The sequence below is a fragment of the Canis lupus genome, chromosome 31 (genome assembly GCF_003254725.2).
Source record: "Canis lupus dingo isolate Sandy chromosome 31, ASM325472v2, whole genome shotgun sequence".
Classification (NCBI taxonomy): Eukaryota; Metazoa; Chordata; class Mammalia; order Carnivora; family Canidae; genus Canis; species Canis lupus.
The window spans coordinates 9,837,972-9,860,609 of NC_064273.1; the positions used below are offsets into that span (position 1 = coordinate 9,837,972).

General features: G+C 35.2%; 1 protein-coding gene and 1 long non-coding RNA gene across 16 annotated transcripts in view; one reads left to right on the plus strand and one right to left on the minus strand.

The window, feature by feature from the left end:
- The window catches only part of LOC118352992 (uncharacterized), a 28,219-nt gene extending 8,233 nt beyond the window's left edge, over nucleotides 1-19,986 (plus strand). Inside the window, exons 3-4 of one of the 2 annotated variants that reach the window (XR_004811083.2) lie at nucleotides 557-728; nucleotides 18,873-19,986. This is a non-coding gene — a long non-coding RNA (uncharacterized LOC118352992). The remainder of the gene's footprint in view (nucleotides 1-556; nucleotides 729-18,872) is intronic. The other variant, XR_007407625.1, reaches the window with a different exon arrangement.
- ROBO2 (roundabout guidance receptor 2) overlaps nucleotides 1-22,638 on the minus strand; it is a 1,648,622-nt gene that overhangs the window by 37,701 nt on the left and 1,588,283 nt on the right. For 9 of the 14 annotated variants that reach the window (XM_049104693.1, XM_049104697.1, XM_049104695.1 and 6 more), the window contains 5 exons: nucleotides 17,081-17,123; nucleotides 15,545-15,672; nucleotides 9,954-10,235; nucleotides 9,426-9,551; nucleotides 4,467-4,623 (listed from right to left, as the gene is read on the minus strand). In XM_049104693.1, the coding sequence (XP_048960650.1) occupies nucleotides 4,467-4,623; nucleotides 9,426-9,551; nucleotides 9,954-10,235; nucleotides 15,545-15,672; nucleotides 17,081-17,123 (736 nt within the window). The remainder of the gene's footprint in view (nucleotides 1-4,466; nucleotides 4,624-9,425; nucleotides 9,552-9,953; nucleotides 10,236-15,544; nucleotides 15,673-17,080; nucleotides 17,124-22,638) is intronic. The other 5 variants (XM_049104696.1, XM_049104698.1, XM_049104694.1 and 2 more) reach the window with 1 other exon arrangement.

A 22,638-nucleotide genomic window follows, 5' to 3' on the forward strand; every position in this document is an offset into this window, starting at 1 on the left:
TTGCATGTGAACTAGCTAGTTAATGGTCAGATTCAAATACTGAATTACTAATAAAAATACAATATAGTTCAACGCCCACAAAAGCTTGCCAATCTCTAATTGTAGCAACAAAGCAAAGCATCAGATTTCTATTGAATCTCTACTGAATTCTTCCTAGCATCATAAGATAATAATAAAAACAAATTTATAGCTAAGGATGAATACATTTCGATACATTTTTATCAGGCTGAGAGAGGTTTATTGATGAGAGAGGACATTTACCAGTGTTGCTATAATATTGAATTAACAATTAAGTACTTTTCTATCTGGACAGTGACTTGATAACTTTTGTTATTTAGTTCTGTGGGGGGGAAATGGCCCAGGAATCACTTAGAAAGAAATTTAATAATATTGAAGGTTTAGAAACAGTACTAAACATTGCAATAAAAAATATTCAAGATTGAGATTATTCTGGGGTAGGTATATTTCCAAAGTTTATCCCTTTCCCTCCATCCCTCTGCCACTGCTTTATCTTACCGCCTTATCATTTTTTATGATACTGGCTATTCTCCTGCAGTATCCCGAATGTCATCTACCTGCCCCAGCCTCATGTCCTGCAATTCATCATCTATATCCAAAGATCAGACTCCCTAAATGACATACAAGACTTCACAGTTGGCCTCAAGGCACCTGTTCAGATTATCTCCTACCCTATGAATATTTCAAACCCAGCAAACGTCATACAACAGGTACTGATTGCTGAAGTATAGACACAAGCAATTAGAATGCAATGTGCTGAGTACTACAATAGTAAACTTAAGGAATTAAAAAATTAAGGAAAGGCAAGTCACCTTAACTAGAATAGGAGGGGGTTTTGAAGGAAGAGTGGGAAGTACTAAAGGAAAACTAATGGGGCTATTCATTTTTTCTTATCTTTCATTTTATATATATATTTTTTCTTTTGGCTATGGAAATTATCTATCTGCACAGCAAATGGTGACAATAGTAACATTTTGTTGTAGTCCTTGGTTAATAATTTATTCTGGCACCTAGGCTGCTTTAGATTAGGAACCATTGCTTGTCCTTTGCCATTTCTGCTTCAAACTCAGAGCTGGCACCCAGCAGCCAGTTATACTCTGGTGCTATTATTTGTGAATAACTGATTCAAGATTCACCTCAAAACTGAACTTCTATAGGATTGTCCTAACCTTACCTGGCATACATGGTTATCCTTTCCTGAATACAGATTATTATTTTGTATACATTGCTCATCTAGGACTTATCATATAAAATTGTGTATGTGTGTGTGTGTGTGTATGTATGTGTTTTGTGATCTCTACCTACCAACTGTGTGAACTCTCTAGATCAGAGATTAGATCTTCCTGAATAATTGTGTATTTGTTTCTTTCATCTCTGTTGCTTTTCTTCCTGACACTGGGATTAGCACTTGCTATTTAGTTGAAAAAGATGTGTGTTGAGTAAGTTCCCTAATATATGTTAAAAGCAGCAGAAAGAAAAACTATGTATCACCATAACAAGTACAGTTGCAGGATCCTTGACTGTTAAAATAAAAATTATGAAAAACCAAACCGTGACTTCTAAAGTTTTTGTTGTTTGCACTTCAAGAGAACCTTAAACCTGCATGAGTTTCAAAACAAGGCATAGAAACAATTCTATATAAGAACTCATATGTAAAATAGTCAATGTAAGTATCACGAAGAGCAGATTATAAAATAATCTAGGAAGTGTTCAAAAGTCTTTCCTTTTTTTTTAAGATGTATTTATTATTTATTTGAGAGAGAGAGTAAAAGTGCATGCATGGGGTAGGTAGGAACAGAGTTAGGGGAAGAGAGAAAATCTCCAACACACTCTTTGGGGTTGGGCATGGTGCTTGATCTCAGGACTCTGAGGTCATGCTCTGAGCCGAAATCAAAAGTCAGACACTTAAGTGATGGAGCCACTAGATGCCTCTCCTTTTCAATGTTATAAGGGTTTGACGTTAGAAAAAAGGAAAATATAAATAATTTATCAAGAAATGGACAAAGTCTTCACAAATTGAATAATTTTAATTTATTCTTGTCATATTGATTTTAAGTAGGTATTGTCATTAAACAACTGAAACAATATCCATTGAAAAACTGAGTCCAAAACAAGAAAACTGAATTTTGCTGTCAGTTTACTAATAGATAAGACTTACCTACTAGTTTTGTTAAAAGTGATCATTTTTCTTTAGGAAATATGAGCTACTTAAGGCAAATAAAGGTTATTAAAAACCAAACTACATGCTACAAAGACTTTGAATATATAATATTAAAATATGTATTTCTTTACCTATCTAAAGTCTCAAATGAATTTTTAGAAAACTTTTAGAAAGAAAGATTTTCCAATATCATACATCCTGGCTAAATATTAAAATAATTCAAAAATAACTTTATATTTTATAGGTTAATATTCAGAAAATAATTTACATCAAAAAATAAAACTGCAGCAATGTGTATTATTTCATTCATCAAAAGATATTTTCAATTCTGCTGCTGGGCAATAAAATCAAGTGAGGAGTTTAGCATTTGTTTGGAATGAATTAGTATTATTTCAGTGGGTAATAGCTATTGCAGTCTGTTTTTTAAGTAGATGCAGTGGGAAAAGAAAAAGAGAAAGATTCCAAATTACCTACTTTATGCTTAAACATATTTGATAGTAACTATTTTCTCTTCCCAGTTTATAAGCTTTATTTTCTCATTTTCTGACAATAGCCTTTAAAATGCAGATTCCTAAGCCCTGTAATAATCTTTCCTTGTGGAATACACATCTCTGGTTTTTCTTTGACAGACTTCATGTGATATGGGCACATTTACATTATTGATATGTATTATATAAGATCATGTGCAAAATTTAAGTTTTTAAAAAAGTCAGAGAAAAAAGGATGTCTTCTTAATTTCCTATTTCAAATGTGAACTTTTTAAAAAAGTAAAATGAGGGATGCTTGGGTGGCTCAATGGTTAAGCATCTGCTTTCAGTTCAGGGTGTGATCCTGGAGTCCTGGGATTTAGTCCCACATCAGGCTTCTCCCTCTGCCCATGTCTCTGCCTTTCTTTCTGTGTCTCTCATGAACAAATAAATGAAATCTCGACTTCGTTTTGAGATTGAGCCCCATTTTAGGCTCCCTGCTGTGCATGGAGCCTTCTTAAGATTTCTCTCCCTCTCCCCCTGACCCTCCTCTCTCTCTTACTTTCTCTTTCTCTCTCAAAAAAAAAAAAAAAAAGTAGAAGAAAGAAAAAAAGAATTAATCTTGAGATATCAAAGATAGCACTTATTTAAAAAAAAAAAGGAGATGGGGGATCCCTGGGTGGCGCAGCGGTTTGGCGCCTGCCTTTGGCCCAGGGCACGATCCTGGAGACCCGGGATCGAATCCCACATCGGGCTCCCTGTGCATGGAGCCTGCTTCTCCCTCTGCCTGTGTCTCTGCGCCTCTCTCTCTCTCTATGACTATCATAAATAAATAAAAATTAAAAAAAAAAATTAAAAAAAAAAAGGAGATGGGACCAAAATATTTCATGCATGTGATCTTTACATAAAATAAGACAGGAGACAAAACCATTATTGAAATAAATTGAGGTGTCTTAATATCTAACTTCTGAATTTTAAGAAATTTGGAAAAAAGAAAAGCTGCCTTTATTATGTATTTTTCAGTTTCATTCAAAAGCAGTGGTGACCTGAAAATTATGAGAAAGACAGAGCAATTAGAATTATTAAAATAGAAAAAAAAAAGACTGAGTAAATGTCTCATTTGCTATTTTTTTTATTAGAGAATAAAAAGTATCAATGTCTTTCTGCTTTAAAATCAATTAACGCTTTAACAGAGGAACGCTAACTCTTGAGACTTATTTGAGAATGAATAAGGAAACCGGTCACATTTAAATGCCCTTGAAGGAAATTTTCTAACTTAGAGAGGTTTTTGTCACAGAATGTGTGTTGGCTTGAACAACTCTTTCCTTGATCTGGCCCCTAAATTCCCATCAAAGCTGATGATTAAAGTCCCTGCAATTACACCATGTGATGGAGCTCTGCTATGGCCAGACACCAAGTCATTAGAAAACCGTGAGAGACGATGGAGAAGATTATTTTAATTCCCTTTTCAGGCTCACTCAGGAGTGGCTCTTTAGTTCACAGAGCTGTGGGTACTCGCTTTCAAGCTAACAAGCAATATTATAAATGGAGTCTGCATTATCATGATTGCAGACAATCTAAGGCACTTGACGGCCAAGCATTCTAGGTTCTCAATATGTGCTGTGGTGTGTTTATCATCTAAAATACATAGATGGTGCAAACAACCAAAGTGGGGCCTGAGACAGGAGTGGGAGAGGGTGAGGAACCGGCTGGAAAGGGGGCAGGGAAAAGAGTAAGAGAACACAAGATAAAGACAGAAAAGCACGATTGAGAGAAGAGGAGAGCCCTGGGCATTTTGTTGGAATGAAAAACAGTTTTACCCATTTTCTTGCGGTTCCACTGCATAGTGTTCCAGCTCTGTACCAGGAAGGGGCTGGACTGGGGGAGGAGGTAGGGGTACATTGGCCCAAGTCGATCCATTGTTTTTCTGTGGTTTAGAAGAGTTTTTAGTTTTCTTCTTTTTTCCACCTTTCCCACCTGAAAGTAATAATGCATTTCTTCAGCTGTGCCAGATATCAGTAGAAACAGAGTACATCAGATGGGAAGACGTATTTATGTTTTCAAAACACCACAATCAGTATATTACATTTGTTAAAAGCTATAAACAATGAGATGATATAATCAGAAAAACGTTTTTATAAATCGCTCGAAATTATATTGTTTTTTCCCCCAATGCATTAACTACAGTGCTGAATAAACCAAAAACATGGCTTCTGAAGCAAAAGCACACTTATTGATTTATTCACGTCTGCTGCCTCTACATTTGCATTGTTAGACCAAATAATGGGCCATAACAAATTCTTTCAAATGTCAGATTTTAGTACGTTTATAATGCTCTTTTGCATAATCCCTCTCAATGGAAAATGCAGCATCTAAGGATACAGCCTAAACTTTTCCATTAGAATTTACTCAATTTAATTAATCCAGGAGAGTACAGTTCTCCCTCAAAAGCGACAGATAAAAATCAATCAACTATAATCCGGATACTTGTAAATCTTTCACAATGATAAGTTTTATAGAATTTTAAACTAATGAATGGCATAATTATTTTTGCCTATAGTGAGAGTGGTTCCCAGATGTTTTAAGCATCACATTTCCTAAAATTCCAAAAAGAGGGGGATAATTAATGGAAATGCAGTGATCACTTTCAGTACTATTGTTAATACAAATGAATTCATGCACAAAACACAAGCAAAAAATAACTTGGCAGCATTTGAGCCAAATCTGGAATTACTGGAGCTAAGTGAAATATAAAAATAAAACTCATCATTTGTATACTGCCATACTTTTCACTCTTTCAAAATTTAAGTAAATCAAGTTTCTTCCTAAATGGACCACAGTTGATGGCAAGAATGAATGCTTCTCCCACAGCATAATAAAGGATATTGTTCTGATGGAAACCAAGCAGCTTCCTTCACTCCCACTATGGCCTATTGTTATATTTCCAAAATCCTGGTATTGATCTCTTGGATCTCATCTTTCTGGAACTGCAAGCTGTGAGCATCAAATACTTGGAGCAGGGCTACCAATAGAGATATTGCTAGAAGTCTCATCTCCTTTCTTCTGCCAATTACTAATCCACATGAGCCAATTCAGAAAATTGTGTCATTTAGTAATAACTTATTCCAGGGCCAGAAAGTGATGGAACTGCTAAACTGGACATAGATACTGTTGCCAATTATGTCTGTAGTCTAGGTCATGTGTACATAAACACATGTGCTTAAAAGAGCACACCTACAGACAAAATGTTTTCACCCTTTCACTTCCTGTCTTTGGCAATAGGAGAGGTATTAAAAGAACGATAGAGCTACTTCAAGGGTTAGAGCTTACTCTGGGGTTGAAGACTGGTTTCTCACTTACTTGATAAGTTACTTCAATTTCCACACATGTAAACCAGATATAAAGTGCTTAAATCTTTATGGTATTTTGAGGATTAAAAGATAGAAAGCATGGAGAGGGCTCAGATTGTACAGAGAGCTCAATAAATGCCAGTCATTGTTACTGTTTCCCAACTCCTCTATCTTAGAGCAAACATGGTTCTGCCCACTTCTACAGCCTTTGTCAAGCCTAACTTATCCAAACCCAATGAGCGTCCCAGGAATAGTCTGATTCTTGGAATAAAAATAATAAACCTGCTTGAATAGAAGCCTAATTTTTTTTACGTTTATGGTAGATAAGACTTAATCCTTTGTTTCATGATCATTCATCAAAATCACAGACTAGGATCATATATTTTTGTGCAGTTTCAGAAGTCTATTTGAATAATTAAAAGAGGAATGGGTTAGGCTGTGCGTCCTTAGTGAGTTCTTCCCCTGGTTGTGCATCCTTTATTACTTATATATTTATAAGTGTACAATATTTTCCTCACTCTTCACTTTAGAAATGTCATATGATCACCACCAGAACTGAATGATACAAAGAAGAAAGTTCATATATCTCCATAAAACAAATTGTTAAACTCAGACTAAAAGCGAATAATTGCTTCACTCTCACCTCCAAAAGAATGCTTTCTATCACCAATTTAAGTAATAGTGTATTCAAATGTAGATGAAATAGTTAATAGATGGGGAAATAGAGGTTCTTTCTGAATGTTATGTGGTCCATATTTACACAGGAAGAGAAAAAAAACCACATTTAAAATGCAACAGCTTTACTAGAAACTACTATTTCTGGAGCTCTGAACCCAATTCTGTTGAAGTTCTTGTCCAAGGTCAAAAAGGGCCAAATGTCAGACTTAAAAATGAATTGGGCAAACGAAGCTGATTCATAGAGGGAATTTTTGAGGGCTTAACTCCAATGCCTACTTCTCCCTCTTTGGGAGATTTCTGCTCTGTCATTGAGTGGTGTCCTGGTAGGACCATCAATCCATATGCTTTGTCCTCTCTTAGCATTGAGCTAAGAGGGGGACTCTTAGCATGGTGGTGGGCATATAACACGAGCTAAGGAAACTAAATGTTTATCTAAGATCTATACCTTGAGCTAAGTGAGCCACAATCTGTTATTGTTACTTGCAACCAAAGATCCCCAAGCATTTTTGAGGTGAAAACTGCCTGCATTATATTTTAGGGGAACATATTTTGAAGACTGGCAAACATATTTGACCCATTTCTCTTCAATGCAAAATGTAAATATTTAAATTGACATTTATGCTGAACAGATAACTTCTATGTATAGAGAATGATAAAAATAGATAATTTTCAATTTAGTTAAATACATACTGTATTTCAAAAAATACTAGTGTGTAAAAATATTTCATTATCACTACTGATATAGTGCTAAATATATATATATATATATATATACACATACACAATATGACTGGATATAGTTTCTAAGAGATCTGAGTTTTCTTTTTTGGTGGTTGAATTTTTAACACAAATACTCATAACTTATATATGGAATAGATTATAAAAGTGTTTCAAGGAGGATGAGGAATTCACTGAAATTATTCAGAAATGCCCAACTTTCTTTGTTAGTGTGATTATTTTAAATTGATTTCATTACTGTGCACAAACTTGAGAAAATCTTATAATGTATGATTAGATATCCTTTGGGCAGTTTGATCTTAAATTTGAGCTTTAGAAAACACATCTATGATTATAAGAATTAAGCAAATTCTGTAATATTAAACTCAATTGGACTAAACTAACAGGGAATAATCATTTCACTCTCATCTCTGAAGAATGCTTTCTATTTCTGATTTAAGTAATTTTGTATTCAAATGTAGATGAAGTAGTTAATATAATTCACAGACATATATATATAAATGTCACTCAGGAGATTAATGGATTAAAAAAGCAGTAAGCACTATTGTGAATCATGTTCTGCTTACAATTACTCAAAAGGTAACTTTTAAAACTCAGTGTCAATCAACATACACAGAATATTTAATGAAGGATTCACAAAAGGCCTTATGTAATTCATGGCTTAAAATATATAGATTTTTAAAATATGTATATTGCTTGGGACTTTACATATCTTGAATGAAATAGGCCTAGGATACATTAGTTTTTAATTATGGAGTACAATTATGGGACTCATTATAAATAAATTGGAGTATAAATGACATAAGGTTATTCAAAATGCCCCCCTATATTATTAAGCCCATTTAAATTCATAACAGATGTTTAAAATTTTCTGGATTCTATAATGTATCTAATTCTACCAATAGGTAAGAAGAGCAAATGGCTCATTTTGGAGAGAAGAGAGAGCATTAACATTTCAGACTGAAAGGGTTCTATCTCCTGAGGAAAAGTCATTTAGTAAATGTTACCCTAATGATATAAAAGAGTTAACTCCTTATGGTCTAGGAGCCGGTGACATGTCATAATACACCATAATCCTTTACTGAGAATTTGTAGATAAAAAAAAAAAAATTTTGTAAAACAAATGGAATATCATTATTATGAAAAAATAAGCAAATAAGGTCATGGAATCAATAGAAATGTGCAAAGTCATCAGTCACACGATGTACGTGTTCTGGTTGGAAGGTAGAGTGTGACTCCTACGACCTCCTTATCTGAGAGGTGAGGATCCTTGAGCCTGAAGCACACTGCTGCTATTCGTTACCACAGGCACATATTTCTGTCCAGTAAAACTCTGTCCCGATATGTGCTATACAACACCCACATTATAGATTGTAGGTTTGGCTGATATATATCGAATATATTAACATTTACAGCATAAAAAAATCATCCATATGAAAGGTTATGACTTGTAAGTTAAGTGTGAAGAGTAATGTCTGATAAGATTCTTGGTTAGCACGGTAGCAGCACCTTACTCCAGACATCATTCCATCGATAATAAATTGTATTACATAACATTTTGGAAAGATTGTCCAAAAATAAAAAGTCACATCACTGGAATCCTAATGCTATGAGAAATGTCCCAGATAATTTGCATTTTGGCTGAATTCATCGTTTGCTGCCCACGTCCTGGAGCTGACTTTCCTGAATGATCTTTTATTGTAGAGGTCTCTTGGCTCTTAGGAAGGGTTCAAGGACGATCAAACTCATCTGCTCTTCACTAAATAATACTTAGGACAATGACACTACTTTTCAGAACACATGGTGGTGTACGCTTAGTACACAGAGAGTGAGAGTGATGCTTATTCCGCCCTTCCCAAAGCATGATTCCATTAGGATACGCTAATTTTATTGTCATCTGAAAGATAAATGCCTGACAGTGAGTCGTGATTCAGTACTTCTTCACGGTTGTTAGGAACACAGGTCATATGCTGGTGACAAACAAATATTTCTCCTTACTGTGATGAGACCAACCTGAGAGACTGCCACTCCTCTCTGAGCTGTTGTGAGAGCTGGTGGTGCTGAAATCCTGTGACTGGTTGTGTGGCATTCTATTAGACAATCCCTCAGCCAATCGGTAGTCAGGGATGTAAAGTAAGGCTAAGGGTTAAAGGGCAGAGGTCATAGTGGCATCATGTGATTAGTTCACAGCACAAGCCCATGCAGAACATGCAGTTAGCAACTCAGAAGCAGATGTCGTGGGACAGTGGAGGAATGTTCCGTCTACCCTGCCTAATGAAAGTTGAGATGGATTACTGAGCACTCTATTGAAGAGGAGCTAAAAGGATGAAACCGGTTGGTGTTGGTGTGTGGTGGCAGTGACGGTGGCGGTGGTGGCGGTGGCAGGGATTGTGCAAGGTACTGAATACATGCCGAGAATAATTTTTTAGTTTGGGTAGTGAACCTGGTAATGAATCACTGAACTGAACAACAAATACTAATTTCTATCTCATGCACAAATGATATGAAAATAACTCCTTGGGTAGTAGGGACCTGACTCACCGTTGTTACCCTTGTTCTGATCAGGGAGAGAATATCCAAAGCCCATCAGGTCCGTTTTTTGCTGAATTGAGCTCTTCCACTGTGGGTCCGGCAGATCGACAGCCAATTCATGTATGCTATTGGAATGCAAGATCTGTGTTGTGGCATATGGGGTAGCCTGTGTTATTTGGCTGGAACTGTTGTAAGTGGTTTTGGTCGTGAAGTCAATGCTGCTATAAATGGCTCCATCTGAGAGCATCGTTGCTGTTTTATCCCCTTGGCCTGGAACTGGTGGCAGCACATCTGTGGTGAACATAGGGAAATGAAACAATTTAATGATGCACAGGCAGCCCAAAACTATCAGGATGGAAGATGAAAAATAAACGTGTCATGCCGCACGTTTGCATTTCAGCTGAGATGGGCTTTATGAGTCAATGAAGGGTAGATGATGTACAACCATCGCCAAGCTCTCAGCTTCGGTGACAGGCAGGCCTACCACTCGTCCTTCACGTCTCACTGCTTAGCACATCCCTTCCCCCATCTTCTTCATCCATGAGTGAGATGTTTGGGATATTCCACTACTGAAAAATGCTTTCAGTCGTTCACACAGCTTTTAGAACCAACGCAACGGTTGGCTCCTTACGCAAGAAACGGTAAGAGTGAATCTACAAATTATGGATTGAAAACATCTTTTTCCACTTTACCCCAAAAGATATGGAATCTAACTGCTGAACAGATGCAACATTTTCCCGAAATTATACTATATAAGCAGGCTAGGAGATACATTTTTCTGAAGTTCCAGCTTACTGCATTTCTGATTTGATTTCACAGTTCCAGTATGGAGTGGAACGGATGGTAGGGATTTTTTTTTTTTTTTCTTAGATAACAAAAGGAAACTTTCATGAATAAGTCATTTGCACAATACAGCAGGATTTAACTATAGAAAAAGCAATCTGAGTGATCAGTGAGTTTAATTTATGCTACTAACTCTTAGAAGTGGAGAATTACAGTTTCAAGTTATAATACAGCAAGAGTAAAATTAAACTTTAGTAACAACACTGAATATCAATCAGCCCATTTATCTTTTGGTGTGCTGAATTAACTTTACATGATGCTTTTTAATTCAGAACTGCCACCTCTCTCCCGAGCTCTTATTTTTCCTTTTTTACAAAAGATACTAGAATTTGAACAAAAAACAAAAACCAACAATACTGGGGGGCCAGTTGGTTAAGCATCTGACTCTTGATTTCAGCTCAGGTCATGCTCTCAGGGTAGTGAGTTCAAGCCCCGTGTTGAGCCCCATGTCAGGCTCTCAAGCAGGGAGTTTGCTTGAGATTCTCTTTCCCTCTCTCTCTGCTTCCCAACCCCACTCACACTCTCTCTTTGAAATAAATCAGTAAAATCTTTAAAAAACAACAACACTAAATGACATATTTTTAATCACGTAGAGTTAAAAGTGAATCTAATTATAGTATATGTTCCATAATTATGTTCTGAGAGCCACACTTCATAGGACTTGAGATCATCAGTGATTTCTTCATTATAGGAAATTTCCAACTAGTTATATTACTGTAAATATTAAGTAGTTAATTAAATTATTGTGCTACCAAAACAATTTATCACGACAAGAAAAACGTGGAAGCAGAAACTTAGTCAAAATATCCCCAATCTCTTAGGTTTGACGATACCCACAAAACAAAACCAAAAACAAATTAATTAAAAATATTAATTTTGCTTTTGCATTTCACAAGAGATAAAAATGTCTTTTTTAGCAATAGCGACAAGACACTTACAATCCATTTTGCATCCTGTATAATTTAGATCCTCCTGAAGTCTGGAATTCCAATTTACTTTATATGTGGATACATACTTTACTGAAGTAAATATTTTAAAGGCATATCAGTGAAATTGTTAATAGTCAAATATATTTCACAAAGTTGTATAATAAGTAAGATTGTTTTTTGATTTCAGAATCCCAGAATTACATTTTTTGCCCTTTATGCTTTTACCTATAAACTAATTAGAAAATTGGATAATGGAAAAGCATACTTTATTCTCAAATGTCAATTATCATTTTCATTCTCAAAAACTTTTAGTACTTAGTAATAGATCAAAATTATGAAAACCGATCCTCCACTCGGGGGAAATTTCAGTTTTGTTTCTGTCACCTCCACTATCTTTCACTGATAATATTAACTGGATAGACATGTTTCTCCAGCATGAGCCCCAACTTCCCAACAGCTTGAACTTGAAGTCCTCTAAAACTTTTGATTTGGATGGGGAACTACTTAACTGCAAGATTCTGAAGTGATTGCACATTCAAGTGTTTAAAAATGGAAAAAAAGTTGTCTGAGGACCTACTCCTCTAGATGTAATCCTGCAACAAGTAAAGCCACAGTTCTAGAAATAGAATCGCGTTCTCTCTGCTGGTTGCAATTAGCCAGCCTTCAAGTCTGAGTGCATCTATATTGATTTGGGGGCTGCATATTTCCTTCGGCTGTTATTTGATTGCTCCTACATTTTCAAAAAATAAATTGAATTATATCCAACCTTTGAAATATTGGAAGATTATGCATGAATATTTGGATGTGGGAGATCATCCTATAATATCAGATAGTTTGGAACTCTGGGCCGGCCTTTCTCTGACAGCCTGGACCTAAATAGGTGTTGCCATCTTTAGGCAGGACCTTCCAGTTTCCACTTTTATGGTCCACACCTACTTTTCCTTAGTGCTTTGGGCTGACTGGCACTTGTTAACATTTGATTTTGAAGCCTCTGGATTACAGAAACCCTTCCCTTCAGGTGGAATTACTCATGATTCATTTTGCAGTTTTCAGCACCTGAATTATCCATGCATTTATTTCTTTTGGACTGATATACTTGAATGAATCACTGTCTCCTGTACTGTACCATAAGATACTTAAGAACAGGAACATATGGGATTTATGCCTGGATCCATTCCACAATTCCTCACCTGGTGTTTTGCAGAGGATAAGTGCTCGCTGAATGATTAAATAAATCTTTCATATTTTGCATTGATGAAATGCAGACTTCTGCAATAATTAGTAACTTTATTACTCAAAATACTATTTTCATTACATTTAAACATGTATTAGTATTCCATTCTTGAAAGGGAAATGTCAGTATCCACGATAATTCTCTTAAGGGAACATAGTTACATAATCGTACACGTGAATCCAGCCTTGATGATTGCAGAACAGTGTAGATAAAATAACTGAGACTTTAAAATGTGTTAGGCCTGCCTTCTATACTTAGATCTCAAGTTATTCATCTTGATAAACCTTAGTTTCCTGGCCTTTAAAAAGTAAACATGATTATCTATTACTTATGTCACACATTTATTATGCCAATAAAATGTACAAAAAAAAAAAAAAACAAAACACCTACCTATTTCTGGTGCATAGTAAAAGCTAACAATGCCTATTACACTGCAAAGAAATACAGTAAACCTTGCAAAAACTTTGTTTTGGCCTTGATGTTTGCCTGCAAAATATTTCATGTCATGAAAATGAAGTGGATATGGAAGAAAAACCTTGAAAATTTACAAATGTACCCTTTGGCTAAATTAGACAGACTTTTCAGATGTTAGTGTAGCCTGCTAAAAGCTGAAAGCCAAAACCAAAACCAAACATTTTCTTTATCTTTAGGCATTCATTTCTTGATGTGAAGAGACTGGTGCATTAATCAAATACAAATATAGCAAGTAAAATAGATATCTAATCCTTGATGGATCAAATCCTTCAAACAGAATTTCTTTTGACAAAATCATTCTGTGTGAGAAGATGCTCAGGGATAGAGCCTACCATGGAAAAGTGATAGCCAGTAAGCTAAGGGCTCAGAGTTTGGTCGCTAGGGGAGGCAGCCACCTTCAGAGGTTCTGGGGTAATAAGAATCCTAAATGGGGTGATTACAGAGGGCAAGCAAAAAGTTGAGGAATCATACAGGTATTTTTTATTTTCTTACTTACTATACTGATGCCTATTGGCCACTCTTGTATGTCAAGCTTTGTGCTAAACCTGTGCTAAATTATCCTTTTAATCCTCACTACATAACTATGACAAGGGGATGGTTATTTTCTGTATTTTATTTGGAGAATGGAAGAGAGCTCCCTTTCTTCAAGTTGGTATTGACAGAATGCAGACTTATGCAATAATTAGTAGCTTTATTATTTGAAATACTATTTTAATTACATTCAAACATTCATTGGTACTCCATTCATAAAGATAAAATGTCAGTATCCATGATTACTCCTCTAGGTCAGTATATTTATACACTCATGCCTGTGAAATGCACCCCTGAGGTGCTTATCATAGTTTAGCCTAGCCCTGGGTCTCCTCCATTAATTCCATCCAGAGGTGTAGAAAGCCTCCAGCAGATTCATCCACACTTTCTTGCATTACAGCACTACTCTACTAATTAATCATCCCATTTTCTACTCGAACTCCATTCTCCACCCAGCAGTAGCTTGGATGACTTCACACTCGGCTTAGATCCCACTGTTCTCCTATTACAAACCCATTGATGCCTTCTGACCACCCTTCGGACAAAGTTTAAAGTCTTTGTGTAGCTTAGAAGGCCCTCTATTATCTGTCCCTCTCTCTCTCTCTCTCTCTTTCCTCCCTCTCTCTCTCTCTCTCTCTCTCTCTCTCTCTCTCTCTATATATATATATATATATATATATATATATATATATACATTTTACCACCTCTGCTCCCGTTGTACATCATACTCATTAGAAAATTCATTCATTTCTCAAATAGGTCATGTCTCTCTTCTTTCTAGATCTTAAAATACGGTCATTTCTTCTCCACACACTTTTCCCCACAACTCTGCTTAATCTCTACCTCTTCTTCAGATGTCAACCTAAATAACACTCCATTCATAGAACTTTTGTATTCTTAGTGGGTAGCCTTTTCATGTTGGGTACTGGCAAGGCAGCTCCAGTCCATTTACTGTCTGCACAACTGTCTGCCAAAGGAAAACTCATATTTCTGCCAAACTAAAAACTGGGACAACAGACTTCTCTAGCCCCATCTTTCTCCTATTGATTGGATGAAAGGTGGCAGTGGGGAGACTGTAATTATTTATAATAGGTCAAATATAATATAGTATAATAAATACATTAATTACTTATAGTAGGTCAAATTCTGTTTCTACAGACAGGACCCTAGCTCCAGATTTTGGAGACCTTAGTATATCAGCCACTTAGCACCTTTTTGTCTTTCATTTGAGGTACAAAGTTATCAATGGTAGAACTACACTTAAGTTCTCTCTCAACATGTTTTCATCTTTATTTAAGTGTCTACTCTCTATAACATGCATCCTATGAGGATAAGTACCATCTCTCTTTATATTGATATTTTATTTTTACTATCTGCCGTGGTGCCAGGTATGCAGGGTATACTTAATAAATATGTGTTGAATGACACATAGAAAACAGAAATGACTAGTCCCAAATCATAAGCTCTACTTAGCAGCATAGTTTCTGATTCTACTAATCTTGTGCTAATAGTCCCCAAACCAAAATGTATTATGAATATTCAGGAAAGCTAAGAAAACGAACAACAAAGTTTTGAATAGCACAACTTACCTCCACGTCCAAAATTCCCAATCTCATTTGGGCCACTATTGCTATTGTTTACTGGTAAGCTCGTGGCTGGCCATGAATCAGCAAGCCATGGGTAACTGGGATCACCAGCATTTAGAAGACCAGGACGGCTAAAACAGAAATTGGAAGGAAATCAACCCATGGAGCTCCATGAGAAATTTGGACACCTGTCTCCTGCACTAAAATATATTAAGGAATTTAAGAAGATTTTAATTCACTTCAAATTAAAATGTGTAGGTTCTCAAGAATTAAGGAACTTCAGCGGTTCATTAAAACTATATATAGCCTGTCAGTGGAAGCAGAAGCATCCAAATGAATTCAGTTGTCTGCCCTTAAACTGGTGGAATTGGTAACATAGTAGGATCCCAAAACAAAGTTTGATGATAAACTGGCACCTCAAGAAACAATTGCTCAAAGTGATTGCTCAGTATCAACCATTTCCAGGACTTTGGGCTATTGCTTCCTTGATTCCTACAGCCCCCATATTTATCTGTCCCCTGTAAGCTGTAACCCCTGTTATGAGCCCTCATGTTTAATTTAGAGGCAACAAACTTGAGGGAAATTAATGAACAGTATTTATATTGTTCCATCAGTAGCACATTTCCAAATTCTCTGAATTGCAAGATATTAGGGGTATATTAAAATTTTTTAGGGTAATTAAAGATTCACTGTGATCTGATTCAGCATGTGAGTATAGTCTGTGAGAAAAACTTCCCTCACATCATATTTAATAAAGAATTTCCATTTTTGATATAAAAGATGAAAATCTGATTCCTCTCCAGATTATTAGCATATTTAAAAGGAAATAGCAACATCTATAATCATTGCACTTTATTTTTGATAGACCGTTTCTGTGCAATCCCTAAGAGAAACATGTGTTTCTATGGAAACTGCAATAAGAAGATCCAACTGCTTACTTGCTACATGCACTAGCTCTCATTAGACCTAATCTCTTTTTGCTAAAATATTGATTAAATGGGAGATTGGAAGTTATTACCAGAGCCTAATTACAATCTCCATATTGGCAAAGGGAAAATAGATGAGGATATATGGGTTTGTTATCAGCTTTTATCAATTTCAATTGAGTATCCAAAGTTGTGGAATCCAGTCCTATCAATCTACAGCCTATTCATCATCCATGAATCATTTACTTTGTGATCGATTATGTGTAATTGTTCACTCACAGCAATTTAGTGAGAGCCAATAAGGAGTCTTAAACAACAGCAACTTCATTTGCTAATGTCTAATTAATGCAATAAACATCCTGCTAACAAATGAACACATTCCTTGTGATATTTACTACTAATTTCTTCAGGGGCATCTGGGAGATATGAAACATCTGGACTTGATTCCTCTAAAGTGCACAACAGATAGATCATTAAACCTTGTGGTAAGCCATTTAATTCCTCCTAGAATTCTCAGACTTATAAGTGATCATTTATTACAATAATAGCTTCTTACTATAGTTTCCCCAGTCCTGATTAAAAATAATAATAAAAAAGAATCTCCTTAGCATACCTCCCATTGCTCATTAGTCCTCCATCTCCTCTTTGAAATGTAACTGTTAAAAAAAAGAAAGACACACACACACACAGGTAGTCAATATTAATTACAATTAATACCAACTATATATTGGTCCTTAGTTTAGAGCTGAGGCCTCTGGGAATTTTAACAAAATATAATTAACATAATTGTACAGAGAATAAGAAGCCATGGTATAGCCCAGAGCAAAGCCATCATTTGCTCCAAATTTAATAAGGCATTTAAAAATACTTAAAGCCAAATGTATAGTTAAGTCAAAAGGGCATTTGTGTTTGGATGTCAAAACTGTTACAATTAGCATGTAAAGTGACATTGGAAGATCAACAGCATTAATGGGGGATTATCAAATCATAACTTTAATCTTAATATGTGGGTGTCCTAATTAGAAAGCACAACATAAAATGAGCATAGTAGAAATTAAAACAGAATAGTTCAAACAGGTAATAACATCCTGCCAGTGAAAAAGAGAAACAGGTACTGATTGACAACATATTCTTCATCATCACATATCCTTTTAGGGACACTGTTAATCACTATGAGTTGAACAACTACAATTAGAATAGACATAAACTATAATTAATAGAGAATAATGTATTGAGTGCTTTGTTTTATCATTCAACCTTCACAAAAAAATGGAATGTTCAAGTACTTGATACTGAATATATTCAAATTGTATGTAATAATTGCAAAAACTTCAGTCCTTTATGAAACTTATTAGTCACACTGACAAGTATCCTGTAGATCTACACCTGGAGAAGACCTCTCTCTGGACACTCCATTCCACAAGCTATCAACATAAAAGTGGGTTTCAAGGATTGTCCAAAGAACATAAATGTCAGTGTGTATCCATCATTTCCTATCCAAAATCTTTGTAGCCAAATATATTTGGAATTCAAAATGTTTCAGATCCTAGAAAGATAATACAATGCATACTACAAAGAGGATCTAAGTCAGAGGATCTATTCAAAGTTATTTAATATGTTTGCAATAAAATATACATATTCATGATTAGTGGGATAAATTCTATAGTAGAATGGATCAAATTTTGCTACTCAATGAACTAACTAGAAGATCATGGGAAAAATTTTGGTGTTTAGAAGTTTATGGACTACACGACTGCAATTCTGACTAAAATGAGTATAGATCAGAGAAATCAATTCCTGGAGATGAAGAAAAAAACTGCTGGTTACCAGAGGGGAGGTGGGTCAGGTGGTATGTAATATAGGTGATGGGGATTAAAGAGCACACTTGCTGTGATGAGCCCCAGGTGTCGTATGGAAGTGTTGAATCATTATATTGTATACCTGAAACTAATATTACACTGTGGATTACCTGATTGGAATTTAAATAAAAATTTGAAACATAAAAAACTAAACAAAGCTTTATGACTTGATTCATATTTTAAATAACTAGAGGATATATTGTTACTTAAATTATACATACAGTAAGTACTTCTTAAATTTGAATAATATCTCCATAATTTATCTATTCCTCAAATTTTTGGTATGAAATCGATTGCTCTATAAATTTTGTGAATTTCCAGATGAAGTCTCCTGGTCCCTCCTCTAAGGTCATTTAATGACATATCTTTTACGACATCATAATTAGGTGATACGATCATGATTCCCAGGGTCTATCAAGACTTTATGAGGTGGTGCTCTGAGGAACATCTGGCTGGCACCTGAAGTATAACTGCCTTATCAATGTTTCAGGTAACATCTCAAATTCATTATAAAACAATCCTGACACATACTTTGTATCTTCCCAGGATTGGCTATGGACAGCTCCTCAGAGAAGATGAAAAAATACTGGTCGCTACTCTGCTTCCTGACAAGCTTGCCTAAGTGACAGGAATTGAGAATCAGCAGTGGTCCATGTCACATTGGGTTCCCTTAATAACTGCTTTTAACAACAACAACAGAAGAAGAAGAATTAATCTGAAACAATTAATGAAAAAATTAAGCACTGGAGCTATTAAATAAAGTCCTGATTGGGGGAAAAATGCACACAAAATATGAAAACAGTACAGCTAATTAGCTTTTCATCTGATATGACTTTATAGTAATGTGGCTTTTTAATGGACTCTCAAGTGATTGTTTTACGCTACTAAAGGTGTGTTCAGATGTGAATATCATTGTGAATATGCAAATAAGCAGGCACTGATGGGCTACACCTCAAACGTACTATTTAGAAGATATGTGGAAAGTAGTATTTCTCCTAATTTAGATGCTCTTTTGCCCTCACCTGAACTTTCCACTGTTGCTAGAGCAGTAAATCAAGCCCTGCATCAGGCTCCACGTTCAGTGTGGAATCTGCTTTAGACTCTCTCTCTCTCTCTCTCTGCACCTCCCACTTGTGGTCTCTCTCTCTCTAAAATAATTAAAGGAATCTTTTTTTAAAAATGTAAAATTTAAACTTACAAGGCAACATTCAAAATCTTATAAAAAAAAAAAGATGGCATCCAAATGATCATTAAGCACTTAAAAGGATGCTCCACATCACTAACCATTAGGGAACTAAAAATCAAAATTACAATGGATGCTACTACCTCACACCATTAGGATGGCTGCTATGCAAGACACAATAAATAATAAGTGTTGAGAAGGATTTGTGCCCCAATCATCATTAAAATCTTTTTTTGGGGGGGATCCCTGGGTGGCTCAGCAGTTTAGCGCCTGCCTTTGGCCCAGGGTGTGATCCTGGAGTCCCAGGATCAAGTCCTGTATCGAGCTCCCTGCATGGAGCCTGCTTCTACCTCTGCCTGTGTCTCTGCCTCTCTCTCTCTCTCTGTGTCTCTCATGAATAAATAAAATCTTTAAAAAGAAATAAAATATTTTTTTTCAAATCTTTCTGGACTGCTTTTGGCCAAATATTCCATAAAGACATTTATCTTTTCACCTCTACATACCAACAAATCAAAGGCAAAAATGAACACTACATCATATAAATACATGACCAACTTAAAATGGTCCATAGACAGAATTTGATATACATGAAAATTCTCCATTTTGAATGCTTCCATGACAAAAGAAAACCCAAAACCAAACCAACCAAGCACAAAACAATCCTTATCATAAGAAGGTTGATTCGTTGTTTTTGTAAAACAAGGGAAATAAGGCACATAAATATTCAAATTTCCCTTTTACCTCATACTCCGAACTTTTAGATTTGTTCCGTTTTGAAAGGTAGACCAAAAGTAACTGAGTCATATTAGACCACGAGATGAAAAGTAGACTAAAAATAAGGACAAGCAATTACAATGCATATAATAGAAGTCATATATGGTGTTTTGATTAGCATTTTCCCTTCCTCCCTTCCTTTCTCTTTCTTTCAGTTTTTCATTTTGTGCAGAGAAAAAAATAAACAAATTCCACAGTAAACTTACAGCTGTTTGAGGCAGCTTTCATTTCAAAGAGATGTTGAACTTCCTTGAATTTATAAGCAAGAGGGATGGAAGGAGAGGTCGTTGGACAATTTTGCTCTAGTGACCATTTTGATAATCACAGTGTAAAAACTGCATGCTTACCAGAGATAAGTTTGAAAGAAGTGTGAATCTTTACCATGAAGGAGTCCCTGCTAGAATCTAAAGTTAAGAACTTTCAGGGAACAACATATAGAGGTTTTCATCTAAAACTAATTTGGATAGTGCTAAGGTGTCCAAACAGTTCTACAAATACCACAATCTTAAGTGTTTTAGAATTGCATTAAATATTTTGAATGTATTGCAATATTTATAAAGGATATAAGGTAAAGAGATTTTGCAAGTTTATATCATACAGAAAGTACCTCTACTATTATCTGACAGGATTAATCCTAATCTCATGCCTGCTAGAACATGAGGGGGAAGGGAAATACAGCCATGTGGTAAATTGACATTTTGAGGGAAGGAAGCTTTCAGAGTGCCTATCTCTACTAGGCCACATTTTCCTACTCCGAATAGAAACTTTAATGTTGCCAGCCAAGTCTCATTCCCATTCCTGATAAGCTATTTCTCAAATATGAATGTAGATTAATCCTCTTTTAATAAGCATTAACTCGGCCCAGATAATCAGAGTATAAAAATTCCATCAAATCTTTTAGCTGTCTTTAGATAGTTTTGTCAAATAATTCATATTTCACCAATGGTTTTAAAGCCTATGCAAGAAGTGTTTAGCACTTTATAATCTGCTCACTCCTTAAATTGTTTATACTTACTGAGTTTCATAGAATCTATTGTTCTTAGAGATAATACTCATAAACTATCACTCACTCCTTTACAAGTGAAAATATATATACTTTCATTAAAAAGTCGATGACTTAAAAATCATGAATAGAAAAGTGAAAAACAGAAGTTTGCAAAGATTCATGTAGCCTTCCTGAGTATTATAAGATGTATATGCATGAACATATATATTATATTTAAAATATAGCTGCATAGAATCCTCGTGGGAGCTACATGGCTGTTATTGAAACTTATGCTGTTCATTTATCTACTCACAAACACTGTTATATATGTGATCAAACATTTACTCTAGACTCAAAAATCACATAATATTTAAATATTCTCTGTATCTTCTGCCCAAATTTTTATAATTCCTTATGCTACAACTCAGGTGGTGAATTATTATAGCAGCCAGGAATCTCACATGCAGTGACAAGTAGACTGTTGATGCTCAATGGAGAGTACGAGAAATAATGTTATACGATGCTCTAGGAAAATATAAAATGATTTCATATAGAGTATGAAATATAAGGTTCTTTTTTTTGATCCAGCTTCCCTTCTTTTTATTATTATTTATTATTTTTTATTTTTTTCAGTCCCCCTTCTTTGCATCATGTGCAAAGCTGTGGCACGTGATTGTGTCTGAAGAATTTAAATAAAGGATAAATGGGAAAAAATTGGAGTAAGAAGTTAGTGTGTAACACTGCCCTAGGGAAATCTCCACTCTGCTGTGTAAAAAAGCAAAATGTGTTCAAGACAAATTCTCCTCTCATATCACTTAAATATATAAGTTTGCATTTGATTCTTGAGATCTTGAAAGAAGATAGTTATTCTTATAATGTAAGGTGTCATTCCACTAGTGTCCTATGATAAATATGTTAAATCCTTGATATATAAGAAAAATATCAATACTGAGTTGCACGTATTTCTTTTTCTTCCTTCTAAACATTCAAATATAATTTTCCACATGACAGAGAGCCAAAGACTAGCTATAATAGAAGTCAGTAGGTTTTTGCCTACACAGGGTGAGTGGAAGGCATCCTGCTGAGAGTTAGAATCTCTAACCTGAAAGATAGTTACATATCTTTCCACTAGTAAAAAAGTAAAAATCTCTCCTGTTCTGCCTCTGCTGGTTAATAAGAGATTTGGAATGAAGTAGGAAATGGATGTATATTTGTAAATTGCATCAGATGTCTAAGTATAATCTAATATCAGAATTGGGGTTTGAAATAAATGAAGAATCTTATGTTACAAAATAAATCTAAATACTTTTCATAAAAATAGATTTTTTGTTTATTTAGGAAAAAATTACCAAAGCTCTCATGAATTAAAG